General features: G+C 44.5%; 1 protein-coding gene and 1 long non-coding RNA gene across 2 annotated transcripts in view; one reads left to right on the forward strand and one right to left on the reverse strand.

Moving 5' to 3' along the window:
* Positions 1 to 17: 17 nt before the first annotated feature.
* The window catches only part of LOC135366641 (uncharacterized), a 32,018-nt gene continuing 17,546 nt past the window's right edge, over positions 18 to 14,489 (forward strand). Inside the window, exon 1 of the long non-coding RNA XR_010414243.1 lies at positions 18 to 147. This is a non-coding gene — a long non-coding RNA (uncharacterized LOC135366641). The remainder of the gene's footprint in view (positions 148 to 14,489) is intronic.
* Positions 847 to 14,489, reverse strand: part of LOC135366321 (uncharacterized) — a 52,562-nt gene continuing 38,919 nt past the window's right edge. The window contains exons 9-14 of the mRNA XM_064598993.1: positions 7,082 to 7,299; positions 4,239 to 4,475; positions 3,179 to 3,271; positions 2,892 to 3,086; positions 2,252 to 2,361; positions 847 to 2,180 (exon numbers count right to left, since the gene is read on the reverse strand). Coding sequence (XP_064455063.1) covers positions 2,001 to 2,180; positions 2,252 to 2,361; positions 2,892 to 3,086; positions 3,179 to 3,271; positions 4,239 to 4,475; positions 7,082 to 7,299 — 1,033 coding nt within the window. The 3' untranslated portion in view covers positions 847 to 2,000. The remainder of the gene's footprint in view (positions 2,181 to 2,251; positions 2,362 to 2,891; positions 3,087 to 3,178; positions 3,272 to 4,238; positions 4,476 to 7,081; positions 7,300 to 14,489) is intronic.

The following is a 14,489-nucleotide window of genomic DNA, read 5'->3' on the forward strand; positions in this document are numbered from 1 at the left end:
AATTTCTCAGACGGCTGTCGTCCGCGCCACAGTGTCGACACGGCGTGCACACAATATGGTGGTGGTGGTGTGGAAGTGCGGTACGGTGACATCATTTCGTTTTTCTTTCTTTTTTGCTCCGTCGATGTATCTGCAAATGTACTTCAGGTAAGGACTCACAGCTATTTCAAAATAGGGACGTAGGCCTAACAGGGATCTATAGGTGCCCTGGAAGCGGGAACGGCCAACGTGTTATGTCATATTATGCTACCTTCACCAATTTGTGTAATGATAATGAACACTTTGTTTCGAATGGGGTTCTGTTGCTGTTGCGGGATCCTACTAATGCTATTGTATAGCATGCTTTACGCGACGAAGTTATAACAGTTGATTCGGTCATTCGGTTAGATAGTTTTAGTACGTCGTACGCTATCGCCTTTGCGTACGTAAGGGATAGCGTTGACGGTTCTGCGCACGCCCATATCAGAAAGAGAGCTTCGCGCAGTGCGCAGAACCACCAACGCTATCTCTTGCGTACGCTATCGCATTTGCGTACGATGTACTAAAACTATCTAATAGAGAAGTTTTGGTGCATCGTACGCAAAGGCGATAGAGTACGAAGCAGATCGCGTTGGTGGTTCCGCGCACGCGGAAGACGCAAGCATAGCTTTGCGCATTGCGCAGAACCACCACGCTATCTCTTACGCACGCAAAGGCGACAGCGTACGATAAGCTAAAACTTACTAATGTCACACGTACCGCTAAACTGAATTTACCATTTGAAAGGGACTAACCCTCGTTCGCTGTAAACAGATTTTCCTCCGGCGCCAGCGCGAACAGCAGCTCTGTACAACACTTATGAGCTTCATAAGGATTTTTAATTTATTTTCTCCTTTTTTTCATCCAACCAAAAAAACAACACAATGAGCAGTCCTCGAAACGAGTGAATAACAGGATGTAGAGCAAAATTGGGCGCTTTATATTCGCGCTGAGATCTAAAACGTTTAGAAGTACAATCAGTTGAAAGAAATCTATGATCCATGTCGAAGGAGTCTTCCACAGTCGGCGTCCATGCATAGTTACGGTCATCTTGGAGCAAAGGGAAAAAAAAAAAGAAAAAAAGAGAAAACGGTACAATATTACATTCGTTCCGTCTGCGGTTGTACTGCGTATAAAGCCTATTCACTGACGTCACCCTTTCAGAAGGCATCGGATTAGAAAAAGGTGAGACCGCCGCCATGGTTTATGTCTAGCGAAGCTTGGTCTCGGTTCCTATTCGCTGCGATACGTTATTTAGAATGCTATTAAAGGGGCGCTAAAGTGCAAAAATTTCTCCCTCGCGGAATGAAGGATGCCGTTACCTTGACATTAACACAAAACGAAAGAGATTCATCGGTTGCGTCGATCGTAATTTATGAGCGAAAAAAAAAAAAGGAAAGGGAGCGGGCTCTCATTGGTCAACGATTTGTCCAATCGTCGTGGCAGACTGTTTGAGGACACCAATGGGATGCCTCTCTTCATCGTCGCACTTCTTGAGAAGACGGGGGAGAGCGAAAGCGTACATTCACTGTTACTTTCGCTCATGGATCACGAACAACGCAAAGGACGAATCCCGTTCCTTTTGTGTTAATGTCAAGGTAACGGCGTCCTCCATGCCGCGGGGAGAAATTTTAACACTTTAGTGCCCCTCGGCACAGCAACTTGAAGACACCAAATGCATGGTAATTACAATGAGGGTAAAGGCCTGGAGAGTGAGAAACTACAAATCATGGCGGCAAATACGCTAGCTACAGTGGCGCTCCCTCGCGCGTGACGCCATCCGAATAAACACCTACAGCGCGACTGCGTAGCCTAGCTGGGAAGGCAAAGAAGTTCTTAGCAGTGTCATGCTCGCACTCTGATTGAAAGTCCGCACCACAGCAATGCTGTTCACACTTTCATGTGAACGGTATTTGCGTTCACCGTGCGCCAGCGATGGTTGTCCTGCGGCACCGCATTTCGCTCACACAAAACAACTTCTTCTACTCGTTGAGCTGGACGAGTTTTTTCGTAGCTTCGAACAAGGTCTTCGCTTGCGCGTCGTCCTGGGCCCACCAGCTGATGTAACCCTCTGTACAGTCCAGGAAATACTTTCCTGTAACGCCCTTGAGCTCCGGAGCCACGGCGGCGTAGATCGATGTCTGTGCGCCTTCTCGAGGTGTCTGCAATATTTCGATTACGGTTATTAACAACTCTTGTCTTGTACACCTTCTCCGGTGTGCGACGCACTGACCTTGCCAAAGATACCGAATGAGAAGATGGAGAGAAGGAATGTGAAAGGATCGCCGTTGGTAGCAATTGTTGTTTGCACCAGTCCTGGATGCACCGCATTTGCGGTCACACCTGTTCAGAGTGAACGCAATATCATGAAATATAGTAATGCCAGGTTGTGCCTCTTCCACAAAATTTATCACAACACAAACGCTCGCGATCGTCTCCTAGTCCCTGCTAACTACATTTCATCTCGTCTGGATTACATGCATAAGATTAAGCTATCCCACTGCAATACCACTTCCTTTCTAGAATCATTATTTCCTGAAACAATTAGTGATTGGAATCTTCTGCCTAAACATGTTGCTTGTACACACGACCCTGCTGGCTTTAAAGGTTGCCTTCCTCCAATCCATGGCTTCAGAGCAGGCTTATCAACTTGATATTTCATTTACCACTTTTTGTAATATTTTTGTTATGCGTTTGTATTGTACTTTTCTTATGTGTTTCTCACCACTTCCGTTATGTAATGCCCCCTGGGGGTCTTTTGCGTACGTAAATAAGTAAATAAATAATAATAATGACAACGAATTTCTAGTTTTGAAAGCTATGACCCTCATGGGACTCCCAATCTGCCAGGCGTCTAGAAACATTGCTCCTACCGTGGTCCTTAAGCCTCTTTGCCAGTTCCCTGGTGAACAGCATCATGGCCATCTTGGTGTGGCTGTACACCAGCAGCGGATGGGTCCAGAGGTAACAACCGCGGGCTTTATTTTCGATGTCTTTGGCGCTGCCGAAGTGGTGCATGATGGAAGAGAGGTTGATGATGCGACTAGGAGAGCCTCTCTTCAGCAGGTCTGGAACACGACGACAGGAGATAAATCGTGTTTCGTAGCTGATAGCTGTAGTCGCAGTGTGAAAAATATACGCGAGAGAAAAATCTTCATACCGAGGAGCAACATAGTGAGCAGGAAAGGGCCTAAGTAGTTTGTTTGGAAACATACTTCGTAGCCGTCCTCGGTCAGTTGATCCTTGACAGGGGCTGAAAATAAAACACTCACACTTTAGGTTGTCTTAAAGAGACATGAACAGACCCTCAAAACCACTGTAAGCTTATCTAATCTTTTTCTGTGCGATTGTACATTCACCAATCGCCATGGAACAGCTACAGCACCGGCGTGACCTACGCTTCCATTTCTTTCCCTTCCTACATCTATCTACCTGAACTGAACATTGGTTAGAATAGCGGAGATGTCAACGAAACACCATAGCGAAAAATGGCGACTGCTGCCGGCGCGACGCAGAAACGATATGTGACTTCAGAAGCAGGTGCGCTTTCGCATTGGCCGACTGGACTTGGAGTAAGCAAACGATGCAAGTGACGTCAGGCCGCTTGCAGGAGGCGTGTCCGGTGGCCGCTTGCTACTTCTTCTTTTGTTGTCCTTGAACTGCGCCCGCGTGGAATGCAATGTGGCAAAGATCGCGTATGTTCCGGATAAGAGTCAGTCGGTAACGTGTTGGCTGGGAGAACCAACCTTAAGATTTATCTATAGCTTTACAGGTATCAAGATTTATCTAGAAAATTTATCTATACGATAGCCTGTGGCAAGCTCCCATGGCATAGTGGTTAGGGTGATCGGTGAGGGGCTGGACAGTGAAAACCTGGGGACTTACATTAAGGCGGCGAATCTGCTAGCGACAGTGGCTCTCTCTCTCACGGATGACATCATGTGAATACACCCTATAGTCACCATGGGAATTGTTTCCCAGCACATGTCGCCCTTTACCCCAACTTTGCCCCGCAATGTTGCTAGGACATTAAAAACGTTCTGTCATACGCATAACTTCTTGCAACGCATAAAGTGCTACAGAACTGGCGTACGCCCCCTTGTCTTCAGCAATCCAGGAGACAGGGCATATCATTCTGAGTGCTGACTGTGGCCTCTGAGCGTCTTATGCGGTGAAGTTCTGCTCTCAGAGTGTGTACAGAACATAGAAAGGTTACTCACAGACCATGCCGGCGTTATTGATGAGTACATCGATTCTCTCCTCAGTCTGAATGATTTCGCGGACAAAGTTTCGGATGGACTTGAACGAGGCCACGTCCAGGTGTCGCACTGACACCACCTGTTTGGTCTCTTGAAATATCTCTTGAGCAGCGGCTCGAGCGAGCGTCAGGTTCCTGCAAGCCAAAATGACCCGGGCTCTTCGACGGGCTAAGTCCTTGGCTGTCTCCTTTCCAATTCCTATTGAGAACTTCAATGTCAGTTCTACAACCTTAGAATGCCCCTTCATGCACTGTTAAAATAAAGTGGCGCGGACATTTGATCACCGGACATTTTCTCACCAATAAAACTCTGAAGTGGACTCGCCTACATCATTATGAGATGCCCTAGAGCCCACCCTGAGGTTTTCATTTCCTCCTGAGGGTTTCTTTGCAGTTTCTGCACCTTTGGAGCTTACACTGCCATAGAATGCTGTCTTTTAGCGATCTTTTGACATACATATGCGTAAGTCATAACCGTCCAAAAGAAGCTTAGGTTTTCCCTTCGTATAGAGGTAACGGCTTCCATAATCAACGTTGTCTGAATCTCAGATTGCTTGCTTTCAATTACTTTGGCCTTTTATAGGTAAGATCACGGGAATATATGTATATTTTTTTCGAGATTTTGAACTAAAATTTTTCCGAGGCCATCCACGGGTGCTCACCTTTTACATGAAACGGGACAGAAACCTTCCACTGTTACTAATTAGCGGGAAAAAACTTAACCTCGCATCTCGCATACACAAGTCAGGTGGTCTCCTGGAAGGCGTGAACAAAAAAATGGCCTTTCTCATATTCAATCATCCACGTCCCCCTAAGGCTAGACAGATGAGCCTCTCACCGTTCGTCACTGTTAAAGTATGTGCTATACGTATTACAACAAACAAAAAAATATTCCTGCACATATGTGAAATGTCGAAAGATGACAGTCGTCATTTGTATACTAAGCGTGTATAACGTTCTACAGCAGTATATACAGAGGTGAATTGAAACGTGTTTCAAGAAGCGAGCTCCTCAGATTTTGCAAGTTGAGTCGTCAATTCATTTCCAATAACGAAATATATTATTTGAAATAATTGCGCCGCTATATATGACACGAAATACGACAAAGTGATAACGTAACAGCTGAATGATACGGTTGGTGAGCATTTGTCGCGCCTTGGACCTCTGGGGGTTGATCAAATGTCCGCTGAGCAAATCGTCCGGGATCCTAAAATAAAAGTTCACTTAATTTCTCCGAATTCTCACGTGCAATGGTGCCGAACGTCGCTATCACGTTCAAATAACAATAAAACAGGAAATGTTCCTCAAAATAAAGTGTTCTTTTAAAGGACAATCTGCTTTTCCGACTAATGATATTACATGTGCAAACCGAAAACTACGGTGCAAAACTAGTGTGCAATCCTCTTCGCTATGTAAAGTTCCCTTTCCGGAATATTTTTCCCAGATCAAATTGTAGTTAATTGCTGTGAAAATAGGTGACTCAGAACGCAAGCACTACAACGCGCGCAGCGGCCTCTAACGTTACGCGGTTTATGGATGGAATAGCGTTTTTAGTAGAGATGGGACGAATCCAGAATTTTCCGATTCTGAATCCAAAGGGGGTTCCGCGAACGCACGAATCGAATCCTTTCGTAAAAAAAAAGACACAATAATGATGATAATAATAATAATAATAATAATAATAATAATAATAATAATAATAATAATAATAATAATAATAATAATAATAATAATAATAATAATAATTGGGTGTTTTCGTCGCGAGACAACTGAGACACACACACACACACACAAAAAGGAAGAGTTTAAAAATTCAGGGGAAAACAATTCTACTGAAAAGTATTTTGAAGCAGAATGTGATATGTGATATATATTTGTTTAATGCAAATTAAATAATGGTTCACTTTCGGGAGAAAACATACCCATATACTTGTTCTTGAATGTAAACATGTATGTATGTACATTATGTAACATGCTGTTCATCGACGACAGGAAGAATTGTTTCCATAAAATTAAGAAACAGTGAAAAGCAAAGCCATGGTCCTTTTAAACTTGTAATGTAAGAGTTCCTGCCTGAACCCTTTCAGTCCAGAGCAATGTAAACGAACAACCAAAACATTCGCAGGCCAATCAGGCTTTTGGCGTACTACGCAGGCGCCAATTTTAAAAAAACAGGAACGAACGAACGTGGTTGGTGGATTCGACAGATTCGATTCGCCGTTTGGGGCACTGAGATTCAGATTCCCAAATCCCTGCCTAGGATTCGGGGATTCGGTTGGCACATCCCTAGTTTTTGTAATGCAAAGCGCTGCGCTTGCGTTCATCGCTTACAGCGCAGTTACGGCTATAGAAACCGAAACTAAGGAAACGAAACGAAAAGAATCGCGTTTTTTTGAACGCATTGCGTCTTTAGTGGTAAAACTACATTGGTATTACAAAAACAAAACTGCTTATGCGTTGTCATAGTGTTCGCAACCACTTTGCAGACGACACGCTCACGCGGATTCACGCCGGACGCGAGAGCGACGCTAGGCGGCTTTAGAGCCCTACGCTATATCGTAGAACGTGAAAAAACAATGCGCTACTTAAAAAGTACGCTATACTTAAAAAGTAGCGTACAGGCCCAAACCCCAAAAGCGCGCTTTGGGTTCTGGACGTCCTAAGTTGCCCCCACGCGTTGGGTCCCCAAAGTCGCACGAGTGTACTAATTTAACTTCATTTATTGAATTTTAACACTGTCAAGGGGAACTTTAAGCGTTGTCCTACATCGGTAGCGAAGGTGTAGTCTCTAGAAAATGCACCCACCTGCATTGGCTCCGGTGACGATGACCGTCTTTCCTTCCATCGACTGCTCCGACCGAAACACCCCCTTACAATGCATCAGGTATCCCTTGACCAACACCAGGACCGTTGCCAGTATCAAGAACGCGTTCCCTATCACCGAGCATAGCATCCAGTCCAGCCATGTTTGCTGCTCCATGCTGACCAGCAGTTTCTCCATCTTGCCTGCTTCCCTATCGAATCTGAAAATGAGAGTGACACGCTGGTCAAGCAGTGGGCCACACGTGCAAACGGTTTGAATTAGTGTAGGTCAAGGGCAAACCCGCGAGTCCCAATTGTGGACACATGCGTAAGGGAGATTGTCGTCAATGTGTGGGATTAGCCTGGATGCGTCGCGTCCTTTTTCAACGGCTAAGTGGCGAATTTCCCCATTCATTATCATTAACCTATTTGTTGTTGTTGTTGTTTTTCAACGGCACGTGCGGCAGGCGAAAAGCGAACTAAATCACAGAAGGAGGAGTAATTTTTAATTGTAATTCGTTAATTGAAGAAAATGTAATGAAAATAAAAACAGTCCAGTGGTGCCCTGATGAAGCGCAGACCCTGCGTGAAAGCTTGTCAGTGAAACCTTTTGAGGTGTTTCATCTTTGTAATTTCATTTTTAATTCATTAATTGTAATGCATTATTACTAAGTAACGCATTATTCATTAACGAGTTGTAATTCATTAATTATCATACATTATTACGCATTATATTATTATTAGTACGCATTATTGAGTAACGCATTATTCATTATCGAATTGTAAACAGAAATCGATTTATCTGGCAAGTAAATGCGAAACTGCAATACTGCAATATCGACTACCATTACACTAGATCGTACCAGTGTTCGGGAACCCTGTAAAGATTTGACACCCTGCAATTCAGTTGTTGCAGGGTAGCAGGGTCTATTGCAACAGTCTATTGCAGTTGCCAATATACTGTCAAATATGAAAGTTATTTTGAGGAAACACGAACGTTTTCTTCGTAGTAAGGACCTTGAAAACATATCTGCGTGTCACGTACGAACGCGTGCTGACGCGTTCGGTGGACCGGAGTTCGACGGCGTCGATGAAACGGCGTTGTACGAAACGACGTTCGATGACATGGCTCTCAATAAAACGGAGTAGATGAAACGACGTTCGAATAAACGGCCTTCGATGAAATAGGCGGACTCCACCATGACTTAATTATCTCTGCGTATCTTTTCTTTTTTTTCGTGTCCCTGTTGCCTTTCTAGCATGTTTTGTGCAAGTCACTCACACAGTGTGCATTATTCGTGTCGGCCCGTAGATCTTTAAATTGATCTGTTGAATAAATTTCGAAAAATCAAAGGAAGGCTTTATGGAACTTTTTAAAATGAAATTTAATTTTAATTTCATCTCTAAATTGTTGATTGTTTAATTGAATAATTTTTTAATTTTTTGACATCCTCTCTCCCTCTCTCCTCAACGTTATCTTCAACGTAATGTACTGTAACCTATAGAGGTGGTTCAGGCGTAGGAAGAAATGGCCCCGGAAGAAATGATCCCGACGGCAAAGACGGAAAAAATGAACCCATCCCAGTCGCGCGCGGGAAACTGCCAACGGCGAACTCAGACCAACCTGACTGAGACCTGAGACTAACACCTAATAATAAATTAATCAACATGCTGCACTCTCTTTCTACTGCTCATGTCGCCAGCAAGAGAAACTCCGGACGTGGGACCATTTTTTCCGCCCTTGCCGTCCGGGACAATTTCTTCGGGGGCCACTTTTTCCGAGACGATTTTTTCTGGAACCCAGGTGGTTCTGTGCAGATCAATCAGTGGCATATGACAGCAGCATTTTAAGCACAGTATGAATCACAACCCGCTCAAGCAAACAATCCTAGCACCGGCTGGTTGCTTCTATCTATTTTTGGAAGATGCCTTGTTTATCATCCGACCGCTTTCACTTTGTTCCTTTTGTGTCCATTTCAATGCCGAGAAGAACAGTTGTTCTTGCACCCAAAAACGCGAGTCGCCCTTCCTGGTACATGGGGCCAGCCGATTTGTCCTCAAGGCAACATTGCGGACACGTGGCTCATGTAGACTAGTCCGCTCATGAATCGAGGTCAAAAGCGTTTGAGTTTTCCAGGGTCGTTTCCACAGAATGCACTCAATCGAAATCGAAAGGGTCCAAACGACGAGAGCGAAAGGTCAGGGAAACGTCTTGTTCCAGAAGGCGGCGTTGATAACAATGACTGTATTCGATTCTGACTTTTTGTAAATAGGAAATCAAATATCATTGTGGTGGTGTTTTATGTTTGACTGGTGTGGTACCCGATACCGAAACTATAAGGAATGGAATATCGCTGCTCCAGTTAAAAGCAGCGCAATATTAGAGCCGCTACAAATTTGATAATGTAACGCGGTACCCGCTACCAGTAGCAAATGAAAGCACCGAAAGCACTTTCCCCGTTGTTTTTCCACTACCTACTCATTCAGGGATATCATTGTGTAGTGTACGTAGCGACGGTGTACTTAGGAATGGTGTACGGTAGGGATGGTGGTGGTGGTGTATGGTAGTGATGGTGGACAACGTACTTCTTGAGAGCGCAAGTCATAGGAAGCACAGCAGCTCACCGACCCCCAACATAACATAACACCTGCAATCAGTCACAATTTGCGCCATCATTATCTTTCTTTTGATCTAAACCACCAGTAGTATACCAGCTTCATCAAATTAACCGGGAAATTTGCTTTTAAAACACAGTCTTCCGGCCAGACGTCCTCTATAGATTCACTCTGTCGAAATTACTGCCATGAACAGTGGATGCGAAAAGATGTATGTATCGGGTACCTCGTCTTCAGCTGTTCCACAATGGCACGCTCATGAGCCAATACAGTGTCATCAAATCCTTCATATTCGCAGCAGGATCTCACTCAGCTCGATGCTGAAATGTCTAACTATGGTTTGACCAAAGACGATGATATGCGTATACTCGATCGTGTTGGCTATGTAGTTCGTTGTTTTGTTTCGTTTCATATATTGATCTCGTTCTGCGCGTTGATTTGATGGACCATTAATTTCTCTGTTGGTTAGCCTGTTGGTTTGTTCGTTGACTCCTCCGTTTCTTCGTTGGCACAAGCAGTTATATCTCTTTTGGGCATTTTTATGTTATGCCATTTTCGTTGGAGCCCAATATGGTACAGTGTAAAGGCAAATAATTTGAAAGTGACGGCCGATTGTTTGGGACATTTTTTATGCTGTGGCCTCTGTCGCGTGACACGACCGTTTGCCCCAAGAAAACAGATGCGGTACATCGACGGAACTGCCGGACATTGCTGAATGAAACTATATACAGTTTTGGAACGGAGTAGTCTCATAATTAGCGGTCTGCTCTGGGCTGTGCATTTAATTCCATTCACCTCCATTCAACTCTACTCCTTCAGACAGCCCGGCAATGAATTTGAGAATATGAGTAAGGCTGACCGTTTGATGACCATCCGTGACGTACGCAGGACATCATGAGTACGGCGCAGGTAGCACCGACTAATTCTCTTCGACGTACTCTTCTGCTGTTGAAGCCTGGAGTTGGGGCCACAGGGCAAGACGCTCCGCTTGGCTCACACACCGCAGCACCAATGCAAATTCACCATTTTCCTCGTGTGCATTTAGCTGACGTGCATGGCGATGTACTTGCGCAGTTGAACACGGAGGAGTCATCGGTGTCACCAGTGAAGAAGCGATCAGGAAAGCATTTAGTCGTATAGCTTAACATTCGTTAGATGCTGTACACATGTGTAGACGTTGGTGATTTCAAAGCGTCTGAATAAGGCAGCTCATTCTAGCCGAAGAAGTCTTGTCGGTCATGTGGACACAACCCCATATAGCAGATCCTTAAAGAAGCACATGAAGGCACTTCAGCTACTACACGCTTTAAACAATGCACTATGTGAAGTGATTCACTCGCCAGACGCGGAATTCAATTTCAAAAATCGCGACCTTGCGCAACGGTGGCAGTGACTTTATATAAAAAAGAAAAGAAAAAAAAACAGCTCACGATGACTTTATAAAAAGTCATCGTGAATGAATCACATCACGTTGCGCTGAGCATGGACATGACTAAGGCCCCTTTATGATGTCGTTTTGGTTCGCTCTTGAAACAGAGCTTCACCACATATCGCTCTCCTAGTCCCAAATGACATCGCCCTCTCCCCCGATTTATTGATATCTGTAGGCGTACGCCTTTCTGCGACACTTACGCACTTTGCCACGTTAATTGCCACAGGTGGTGATGCTTCGGATTCTCCGTTGTCGGCCTCACAGAGGTGGGCAACGTATGCCCCACGCTTTCAACAAGTCAGGAGCGACAAACATACCATCCCGTGAAATGGTTGGCCTTCACCGCATAACACGCCGCTAGCCAATCATCGTTCAAAACTGGAGGCGTACTCCGTTTTCTACATGTTCGGCACTGCATGTTCCAGTGGGCACTCAGCCTTTCGTTGACGTCTGCGTAACATAAATTCTCTATTTTCACTTATGCAGTTTGTATTGAATAGGATGGGGCAAGTCAATTAACCGTTGTCACGACTATACCAAAAAGAAAAAAAAAAAAGAGAAAACAGAACTTCGCCACATAGCATAATCTTCGCCAATCACTATCCCGAACGACATGCCCACTGATTGGTTAAAAACGGGAGGGTACGCTTTTTTTTTTTTTTTTTGAACACTTATGCAGTTAATTGACTTGCCCCATCCTATAGTGTACAGACAACAGTTTGAAACGTGCGGGCGCGATACACTCTCAGAACAGAACTTCACCGCATAGCACGTTGCCCGCCAACCGTTTCCACGAATGATGGGGTTGCCGCTTCTGGTTCGAGGAGCGAGGGGGCGTACGCCTTTTTTTAGCAATCTGGATATATGATATATATGATACTTTCTACAAAAATCTTGAAAAACGATATCGTTATGATGCGTTGAAAACGGGAGGCGTACGCCTTTTTTTTGTGACACTTACGCTGTTCACAATTGTCACAAAAAAGGCGTACGACTCCCGTTTTAAACAAATCAGGTCAGATAACGATATCATTCGAGAGGATGGTTGGCTGGGAGCGTGCTATACGGTGAAGTTCGTTTCTAAGAGTGTAGTACTCACACGACTGCGTAAACTTCATAAGCGCTATACGATGAGCAAGTTTTGAGACATGCGAGTCCCCTATTCGCTCCGAGATCGAACGGTGTCGGCGCTCTGCGGAGAAACGATGAACTACAACAGTGTGGACGCGTCGTCTGCTTTATTCCGCGTTCAGTGCAGTAGGTGGAGCACTGGGGGAACCGAACAGTATCGTACCATCGCGGCACAAGTGAATATAGACAAGAATTACGGAAAGGAACCATCAACTGCGAATATCGGTCCACGTGTTATCCACACTAGAATGGCGACAGCGTCGGCCCCTATAGGTCGATCTCGGGGCGAATACATAAACTGACCGCAACACACCTCAGTTTTTGCCGCCCAGATGTACTCGCATATACGACACGTGCTCAACGAACTTACCTGCTTCGTGTTTATCACACTTCTTTTTGCAGCACGCATGCACATTCCAGTCTCTACAACAAACGGACAAACCAGGGGTCAGGCCGCGGACGCGTGCAGGAGAAAGCGCACGACGAAAGCGGACGACACAGCAGACGACGAAAGCAGACGACAAGCATAGCAGACGACGAAGCAGTCCGCGCCGGCAAGCGAAAGTATCTCTCTGATGCTACTTAAATGAGAGCCAGGCTATTCCAGGGTCAACCTCGTCGTAACAAAATTATATCGAATGCAGTAATCCACTGAAAGAGAGTAGAAAAGCCGTGGCCCCAATTTGCACAAGGGCAAAAGGCGTGACACGCAAAAGGCTGTTTAGATGTTCAATACTGATCTGAGTCAGACGCAAATGTGACGTACGCAAGGTTACCGTTCTTGATTCCTGAAATCGTACATGCTGCATCATTTGCGAATAATTGCTGTCATCTGAGAGGTATTATATGGAACTAGGATTGACGGCAGGGGACTGTGCACTGTCCCAGGGCGTGACGCAGTTGGCAGAACTGGGTCACGTGAAACTTTTACTTTTGCTGACTTACAAGCACACCACACATAGCTACACTTGCTGTCGTCTGCTATGTAACTATGTCCGAAACTAGCAAAATCATCCACAAAGAAAGAAGTAAGCTCCCGCACCAGGCAAAATGTGTGCTTTTCATGCGCTGTCATGCGAAATATCCACAACGTGCAAAACATGCATTTATATGCACCATAGAACCCTTGTAATCGGTCCCAAACCAAGACCAAAAGTCACCCTCAAGCAAGCCACGCAGGGTTGCCATTTCTGCATAATATTGGTTTCTATCAAGGTTCACCGTTTTTACACTATTTCTTCCAATACAATGATATTGACTTCAATGTATTACGTGATGCTGGCTTCCATGTGACATGTTGGTTTCCAATAATGACATATCGGAAACCAGGCTCCTCATACTGACAAATTAGAACCCAGTCTATCCAATATTGGTTTCCAATTACAGCATATTGGAATCCAGTTGTGCGATAATGGATACGATACTAACAAATAAGAATATAAATTCAAACTTTTATCGGACTTCCATGCTCATCAACTGCGATGTCATAGATTAGATGCAGTAACACATCTCCTGTATAGCTATTAGCTAATATGTGTCTGGTATAGATGCCGCGTATGATCATCACGAGCACATTACCAAATAAAAACTAGAAGCAACACTGTCTTATAGCACATAAAGGGAACACGTTTCCGTAAACAGTATATGGAGGAGGGCATGAAGCATGACGTTGTACGCCGGTGGAGTTATTTATGCCTATCATGTTGATTCATTGATTGTAAAAGGAAAAAAAAAAGTTCCTATCATGTTCCTTTCCCATACGTCCGTTGCAATCGTTGAAATTTAGCGTTCTCAGCCAGATCCAGCATGCGAGCATACTTCATCCATTTAATAATTAGTGGTGCCGATATAAGAGTATCTTTAACGTAAGCCGCACACACATGAACTTCAGTCTCAATTACTTTAAGAGAAAATAAACGTTAGTGGTAGCAAATGGTCGCATCCCTTGACTTTTTTTTTTTTTTTTTGTCTGTGGAAGGCGAAGACACGCTGAAAGCAGCTTGTCTCTATACTGAGACCACGGTTAATGTAAACGGATTTCTATTCGCGACGTATTAATTTTCGCAAAAATCGCGCATTCAGTTGTTTGCGAAGTTCTTCGCGAGTATTTCATTTCGCGATTCCAGTGCTGTTTCTTTTCGCGGGATAAATACGTCAAGCTGTGTTTGCGAGTAAAATTTTTCGCGATTTTTAGCGGTCGCGAAATTCGTGAAAATTAATACATCGCGCATA

This window comes from Ornithodoros turicata, chromosome 8, assembly GCF_037126465.1.
Source record: "Ornithodoros turicata isolate Travis chromosome 8, ASM3712646v1, whole genome shotgun sequence".
NCBI classification, from domain to species: Eukaryota; Metazoa; Arthropoda; class Arachnida; order Ixodida; family Argasidae; genus Ornithodoros; species Ornithodoros turicata.